Genomic DNA, 8,176 nt, shown 5'->3' on the forward strand with positions numbered 1-8,176 from the left:
TCTGCCGGGGCCGCCTTGGTGGGGCTGGTCCTCAGTTCACAGAGCCTGGCCGGAGGAAGCACAGCCTGCGGGCGCGGGCGGCCTTGAGAGCAGGGGAGCAGGGGGCCTCGGAGTCTCTAGCTGGGCCCCCTCCTCCCCACCCCCGTGACTGCAGTGCCACCTGACCAGGACGGACTCTCGCCCTCACCCTGAAATCCCGCCGCGTGGAGCTCTCTGCGGCCCGGGATGCCGCCCTTCTGGCTCCGGCCCGGCGTTTCTCACCTGCCTCGTTCCTTGACCACATTTGCTGCTGCTCCAGGGTGGGCCAGAAATAGCCCGGCGAGCAGCAGGCGGCAGCCATCGCAGCTCCAGGGGGCCGGAGAGCAGGTGCGGCTGGGTTCCCGACTGCCAGCTGCCACCACGCGCCTCAGGCGGCTTTTTTCGGGGTGCAGGCAAGGCTCCTCCCCGGCCAGCACAGCCCTGCCGCACCTGACTCGGGACAGTGCTGCTTCCGGCCTCTGCGTCCCCACTCTGTCACCCAAGCTTGGCTGCCCGCCAGCGTGGGGCCGCTGCAGCACAGATGCCACTTGAGTCCTCAGCTGACCCTGTGATCTGACAGGTGTGACACCATCACGCCAGGTCCCAAGCGGGCATGGTGAGGTGTGCCTTCCTGCGCCACCTCAGTTTCCGCAGCCCTCAGGGGGTTCAGTCCCCGCCCTCACAGGTGAAGGAGTGGGGGGCCCAGAGAGGTTCAGTGAGTGATCTGAGGTCACACAGCCGTCAAGAGCAGAGCTGGACTCTGAGCCCCACACTCATGCACAGGGCCTGCGATCCCAACCACGCAGTGCTCCTGTGTCCTCTGCTCCCCTCTGCCCAGGGGTGGGGTGAAGGGAGAGACGACCTGGAGGCTGACACTGGCCAACTGGGCACAGCAGCACAGTGCTTGCTGGACTGTGGACAGCCGCGGCCCGTGTGTTGTGGCCGCACCTCGGGCTGCGCTGGCTGTTCCCGAGGTCCCCCTGCGTGGCTGCGCTCTCGGCCACTGTGCGGTGGTCACAGCCACCTGCACAGCTGACAGAGTCTGGCTTCCAGCGCGGTGCTCCGCCCTCCCCTCATCTCCTCAGGCCTCACCCTGCTCCTTGGCTTCAGGGTCCCTTCTTGTACCCCAGTGGACACCGGTAGGGAGCCTGTGGTTCCTGGCCCACCAAACCCCCTGGCAGTGGCACTGTAGAACTGGCCCTCACTCCTGGATCTTGTCCTTACGGAGAGCTCCTTGGGAAATGTAGGTCTGACTGCGGCCTGAGAACCTGGGCTTGGGGTCCGTGCCTGGCCTCAAGATGGGCCTGCTCCGGGCCACCTGATGCCAGCCCCTCCCAAGGCCTGGCCACATCGCTCTGCTCTCCCGCCCCTGCGCCTGCCGCTGCACTGTGGCCGCAGCAGTCCCGCCGGTCCCCGTCCTGCAGCTGGGCGTCTGGGTGTGACACGGTGACACTTCTCTGCCGGGTGAGGCACAGTAGGCCTGTCCTTTGTCGGGCCGGCAGGCAGGATTTGGAAGACTTGGGGCATCGCGCTGCTTACCCAGGTCAGGAAGGCCTCGCTGGCCACCCAGGCTGGCATGAGCAGGAGGCACAGGAGCCCCCGTGAGCCAGGGAGGTCTCTGTATCCTGCGAGCACTTGGCTGAAGTTAGGGCCCTTTGGTGAGCACTGGCTGCGTGGAACAGGCAGGAAGCTGTGATTGCTGTCTCAGCAGCACAGGGTGCGGGGGACCCCCGCGTGGGACTCCGGGGCGCCCATCGTGCGTGGTGCCCACGGCCCGCGATGCTTCCTTGAGCCGTGTGTGCACACAAGTCCTCCGCAGCTCTGAGGTGTGGGCGTCTTGTCCCCGGCTCAGCCTCAGGACCCCTGTCCGCGCCCGCGCCCTCTCGGAGATGTCCCGCAGGTGTCCCTAGATGCTCGCGGTGAAGACACCTCGAGGCTTGGGATTCCTAAGCTTTGATCTCCCCCCACGAGTCATGAGCCAGGGAGAGAGGAAGAGGAGATTTGAGCCTTTGCCACCCACGGTCCCACACTTAAGCTGCATCAGTAATTGAGTGCTATTAGGCCAAATTAATTTGCCTCCTGCAGGGAGGTTTATGGTGAATGAAAGAGTGGCTCATGGGGGAGGGAGCCAGCCTGCCCTCCTCGGGCATCGATATTGCATAGCCCTCGGCGGTGTCGGTGTCGGGAAGTCAGATGGCCTGGCTCTGAGGATGAGACGTGAGACAGAGCCAGTGGGTGTGTGAGGGGCTTACCGCAAGGGGAAGTTGGCTGAAGGCCCCAGCCAGGTTAACTGCTTGTGTGCTAGGCTGGTGGGAGCCCGGGCGGGGCCCAGGGAGGGGCCACTGCTCCTGACGCTGGGCAGCGCTGTGGCGGTGTCGGCTGTCCATGCCTGCTGGGTGCTGCCTGCCCGCCCCACAGGGCTTCCCGGGAGTGCGGCTGTGCGTCTGGGCCCCACACCGCCTCGTGATTGATGGACGCCTGGGCTTCTTGCGGTGCAGCGGGAGGAAAGTGGGTGCTGCTGTGCTCAGAGGCTGGGGCGGGAAGGCTGCTAGAGCCCAGGAATTCGGGGTAGACCTAGGCAGCAAAGTGAGGCCCTGTCAAAAACTGAGCTAGGACCCGGGAAAGGATGCTAACAGACTTTTCATTTGGTTGTTCTCCCTAGCTGCTATCAACTTAGCAAAGCTGAAGCTTTTCAGACACTACTACGTCTTGGTGAGTAAAAGGAATCCTGAGCCTCGTGAGTAGTCCATTCCTGGAGCAGAGCAAATGAAATTGGAAGATGTGGGGAGGCATGAGGGGTTGAGCTGCCCGGCCCTGCTCGGCTCTGCTTAATAACAGCAGCTCATGTCTCTTAAAGCAGAAATTAAACGTCTGGATCACTTCTTCCTAAGTTTTAGTTTCAGATCTGGTTTGAAATACATAGAAAAGTAGCCAGGCATAGGTGTGCACATCTGTAATCCCAGCACTCAGGAGGCTGAGACAGGAGGACTTCCCTGAGATTCGTGGCCAACCTGGACCGCACAGTGAGTTCAAGGCCAGTCTGAACTACATAGCGAGACCGTGCCTCAGAAGAACAAAGTGAAACAACCAAAACCAACTTAGGAAAGTAATGCGTACTCGATGTAAAAGCGGAACACAGGAACTCTAGCAGCCCCGCCAGGCCCCAGGGTTCTGGGTCCCAGCCAGGCACTCGTCCCTTCCGCTCCTCCTGGCCTCTGCCTCACCAGGTTGTTCATGTAAGAGAACAGGCTCGCGCTGCAGCCTCTGCCACAGCCTGTTCCCTCTCACTGAGAGTCATCAGAGCCTCCCCGCCGCCAGATCCCCTGCCGGAAGCTGGTCTTGTGTTGTGGTAATATTTCCCTTAGGGATGGAGAACTGAGGCAGTTTCTGTAAAACCTAAACCCCAGGTGGTGTTGGACGTGCAGCCAGCTGTGGCCCCGCTCTGGACAGGACTGCGGAGCTGCAGGCTTTGCCTCTGACTCCTCTCAGGCCTTCCCAGCGAGCCCTGCGCTCTGGCATTGAGTGTCCTGGTGGACGGCACTTGCATCTGAGCAGCCGTTTGCAGCTTCAGTAGGGCAGCGGAGACAGGCGGCCCACTCGGGCTCTGGTTTTAGCAAGGAACGGTGTCATCCCCCAGAACAGGGACCCCTTCTGGGCTCCCAGGCCTGTCCTGCGCACCGAGCTTAGTCCCCGGGAACCTGCTGTGCCGCGGGCGGCAGGGTGAGAGACTAGGCCCCTTCCAAGCGGGGCCTCCGTGCTTAGCCCTGGAGAGACTGGAGAGTCCACGTCTTCCCTGGGGACCGGTAGCTGTTCCTCCACTCCCGAGGGTGACAAGCCTGGGGGTGTGGCCAGGCGAGGAAGGCCAGTCCTTCTCCAGGGTTTGGGGTGGCCCTGCCGGGTGTCTTGGTCACCTAGAGACAGGAAGAACTTTCCAGTGGACCAGCAGGTGCCGCCTCTCCGCACATCATTAGCCAGCACTGTAGTTGTGGGTGGGGGCTCTGAACCTCACCTCTCCGGGTTTCCTTCTGTCTTCCTTTTCTGCAGATCGTGTGTTACATATACTTCACCAGGATCATCGCCTTCCTCCTGAAGCTGGCCGTCCCCTTCCAGTGGAAGTGGCTTTACCAGGTGTGCCAATCTTGGACACCATGGGGGCCGCGGGCGTGTGTCGGGGACAGTCTTGGGCATGGCTTCTGCTTGCTCTCGTTTATGGGGATGGCCGCCTGGACCTTGCAGCACTGCTAGACACTTAGGTTTCTGTTTATCCAAGGAGGCTGCTGGGTTACCCGAGCAATTGAGAGAGAATTACATTATTGGTCTTGGTTTTTGATTCACAAACTCTCAGGCAGAAAGAGTAATAGAAAGTTAGAGGAGACCTGGTTTTCACCTTCAGCTGCAGGGCTCTGAGAGGTTCAGAACCCTGCTCTCCTCACTCTGTGCCTCTGATACTAGTCATGCAAAGCCTTTGCGATGGCCACCAGGTGACTTACACACCCTTTTTCTTGAAGAACTCACCCTGTGCCTCAGGCACTGTAGGAAAATGTGCTGTAAAATGACTTCTTAAAAGGTACCAGTGAACTGGGCATGGGTGTGCCTGCCTATAATCCTGCAGTGGGAGGCTGAGGCAGGAGGATCATGAGTTAGGCAATTTAGTGACTTAGTGAAACCCCATCTCAAAATAAAGGGCTGGGAATGTAACTCAGCAGGAAGGCCCTGGCTTTGATTCTCACTACTGTAAAAATGAAAGGTACCCGTGTCCAGGCCGGGGATGTGGCTCTGGTAGAGCACGGGTCCCATGTGCGTGAGGCTCTGGGCTCCGTACCCTAGCAGCCCACCCTCCAGCAAGAAGCTGTCCCCCTGGGACACTTCAGCGGCCCCTCTTCAGTGTGGTCCTGGCTGACGCCCGGGCCGAGGAGACACCGGGAACAGAAGCTGCCGCGTCGCCCAGTACCCAGCGGGCAGAGGCGGACGGCCTTGCTCGGCTGGCTTAGTGCCTCCGCTCTCTGAGGAGCAGCCGCTAAGTCTGCTTTTCAAATTCACAGCTCCTGGATGAGATGGCCACGCTGGTGTTCTTTGTCCTGACGGGGTACAAGTTCCGGCCGGCTTCAGACAACCCCTATCTGCAGCTGTCTCAGGAGGACGAGGACCTGGAGATGGAATCTGTGTGAGCGGCCTCCCTCTTCCTGTCTCCCCTCGCTGCCCCACTCTGCTGCTCCGCAGAAGGCCGTGGACGTGGGCCCCAGGTGCCTCCGCCCATTTGGAAGCACAGTGTCGCAGGGAAACGGGACTGGCAGGAGCTAGGCCCGTCCTGTGCCAGTTCCGGTCTCTGAGTGTTGGATGGCGCCCACGTGCCACCCGTGGGTGTCCCTGCACCGTGCACCGTCCTGTGACGGGGAAGAGGCTCCAGTTGTGCTGCTTTCCCAGGGTGTGGTGGGAAAGAGTGAGGCGAGGTCCCCGGCGGGGGGCAGCGTCCGCGTGTGCGGTGGCACAGGGTCGGAGCCCGCGTCCCCAGGCGGTGCTGTGTACAGGGAGGAGTGCTGTGCCCAGAGCTCAGCAGAGGGGTGGGCACGGGGCTTCCCGGCTCTGCTCTGCGGGCCTGTGCGGCACTGAGAGGAGACACGGGGGCTGGGCGTGCAGCAAGGGCCAGGTGGCACCTCTGACGTCCTCCAGATGGAACCCGCACTGCCTCAGCGTTGGGGAAGGTGGGCAGGGCTTGGTGGGACAGCAGTGAGCCTGAGTCCTGCCCTGCGTCCCTGGGGGCCTGGGCTACTCCTCTCTGTCCGGAGTGGGAGTGTGGGGTGTGGAGACCTGGTATGAATCCTGCCGCTGGGTCCCAGAGCTGAGCGAGCTCCTGTGGGCCCAGAGGGCCTGCAGGGCCTCTGCCTCCTCCCTTTCTCTGCCTGAGCTGCCGTTTGTGTGGCCTGTTCCCCTCTGAGCCCACAGCTTCTGTCTGTTAGGAAAGAGGATGGTCCCAAGTCACACTAATTTGCCAACTTTTACCCTCTTCCATTTCTCTTTGGGCCTGCCAGTGAGGGGGCTGGCCTTGAACTTGTGATCCTCCTGACTCAGCCTCCCCAGTGCTGAGATAAACATGCAACACCGCGTCCCATGGGCCCACTGATTTCAGTAACCGAGTTTGTGGTAAACAAAGACCGAGCAGGTTGGGGAGAGTGGGAGGAAGTGTCACCAGCCCTGGTGGCCCTCATGCTGTGCCCTCCCTGGTGATCTGAGTGATCACCTCTGTGGGTGGGGGCCTGGTCCCCCGGGTCCCCTTCCTGAGCCCCGCCTGCATGCTCCAGGTCAGTTCTTCAGTGCACAATTCTGCGTGAAATGTAGGATACCAGAGAGGCCTGCAGCGCCGGTCAGCCCCACTACATGTGCCCGCCTGGGGGCTGTGGGGCCGAGTCTCCTGCAGTGCCCCGTCACCCCAGTCTGTCTCTGCAGGCTGCCCCTGCCGGGCAGCATCCACGCCGGTCCTGCTGTCCCACCCCTGACTCCTGCTGGGCTCCCGGCCCTGCCCTGTCTCCCGCTCCGAGCACCCAGCCCTTTGGCGCTCTGGGTCTTGGGCCACCTGCCCTCGTCCTCCCAGGTCCTGCTGCCCCTTCCTTGTCATGCCCAGCCTGCTGCGGCCTTCGTGGCAGGCTCCACCCCGTCCCCAGGGCAGTGGGGCGCTGCCTGCGGCCTCCCTCCTCCTGGAGCAAGCGGCCGCTGCCCTTGTAGGCCGGACCTCCTTGGTGGCTGGTGGGTGTGGCCCTGCAGGGCCACTTTCCGAGCTGCGCCCGAGACCAAGTTGTGCTGGGCCTGCGGTCTGCCCAGGTGCCCAGCCGGCTGGCAGCACTCCTGCAGCTCGGGGGTCAGTGGCCCGGCTCAGTTCTTGGGGGCTCCCCGGAAAGCAAGGAGGAGACCTCCACCCCTGTGACTTTGTTGTTCACACGGCCCTGCGAGGATTGAACCCGGGGCCTTCGCACTGAGCTAAACCCTAGGCCCGTTTTTAGGGTTCAGTTTGATCAGTTAAGCTATTTATTCTGGAGACAGGGTCTCGTGGCCTCGTCGGGTTTCCCGCTGACGAGGCCTTGTCCCTTCTGCAGGGTGACGACGTCGGGGGTGATGGAGAACATGAAGAAAGTCAAGAAGGTGACCAACGGCTCGGTGGAGCCCCAGGCCGACTGGGAAGGCACCGCGTGAGGGCTGACGCGGGCGACACGGACGGCGGAGACGGCTGACCTATCCGTGGTCCCCGAGGGAGCAGCAGCGGTCCCAATGGCAGACGGACGCCACCTCTGCACCCGCACTGACCGGCGGCCGGGGCTGCCCTCGGGGGGTGGGAGGAGGCGCGGGAGCGCGGACTCTGCTCCAGTGACTTCCTCACACCGCAGCGCTAGGCACAGACAGTGGTGACCTGAGGGGGCAGAGCATGGAAAGGCACGGGTGGCAGGGAGGGCGGGCACTGCTTCCGGACACGGCCAGTGGCCTCAGGACACGGGGGAGAGGAGGACATTGTATCTTTGGGACAAAAGTGAGTGACATCTCGGAAAGCGAAGTCAAACCCAGCGCGGTAGGTAGGCCTATCCGGCGGCGGCTACCTGGAGCACGGACCTGTGGGCCGGGGACGTGGGCTGTACTTTCCAGGAGGGCTCGGTCCGCGGTGGCTGCCGGTGCCCTCGGCCTGCAGCCCTGGGACGTGGCCCGGCGGTGGGGAGCAGCTTTCTCGGTTGAGGTGGCAGCACGAGCCGGGAGTGTCCCTTGCAGGGTTTCCCCGGACTCCGGATCTCCTCGGCCCCGCTGTCCTCTGCGGCTTGCATCTGTTTTTAGGGTCAGATTTCGGGAGTGAACGAGGAGGAATCTTCCTCAAGCAGCAGCTGGGGCAGAGGGGCAGTGGGTAAGCAGCGCTTCAGGGCAGCCAGATCCTCATTAAAGAAAAAGCTTTTCCTGTGGGCCAGGCAGGACTTCGACTGGAGCGTTCGCCATCACCAGGACCGGCTGCCAGCTCGGGGAGGGAACGAGTCGCAGAGAAGCCCCCCGCAGTCCCCGCACGAGTCAGCCTGCGGGGCTGCTTGGGTGAGCAGTGTCACAGCCGGGCGACCATCCCCGAGCACGGCCCACTCTCGAGAGGTCACCTGTGGAGCGGTAGCGGGAACCGGAGTGCGGAGCTCGGGGC

General features: G+C 62.5%; 1 protein-coding gene across 2 annotated transcripts in view; it reads left to right on the forward strand.

Moving 5' to 3' along the window:
- Gpr107 (G protein-coupled receptor 107) overlaps positions 1-8,128 on the forward strand; it is a 30,998-nt gene extending 22,870 nt beyond the window's left edge. The window contains exons 15-18 of one of the 2 annotated variants that reach the window (XM_010627355.3): positions 2,681-2,730; positions 4,063-4,146; positions 5,061-5,180; positions 7,107-8,128. In XM_010627355.3, coding sequence (XP_010625657.1) covers positions 2,681-2,730; positions 4,063-4,146; positions 5,061-5,180; positions 7,107-7,241 — 389 coding nt within the window. In that variant the 3' untranslated portion in view covers positions 7,242-8,128. Of the gene's footprint in view, positions 1-2,680; positions 2,731-4,062; positions 4,147-5,060; positions 5,183-7,106 lie in introns of both variants that reach the window. The other variant, XM_010627357.3, reaches the window with a different exon arrangement.
- Positions 8,129-8,176: the final 48 nt, after the last annotated feature.

This window comes from Fukomys damarensis, unplaced genomic scaffold (genome assembly GCF_012274545.1).
Source record: "Fukomys damarensis isolate Sample0158 unplaced genomic scaffold, DMR_v1.0_HiC HiC_scaffold_36, whole genome shotgun sequence".
Taxonomy (NCBI): Eukaryota; Metazoa; Chordata; class Mammalia; order Rodentia; family Bathyergidae; genus Fukomys; species Fukomys damarensis.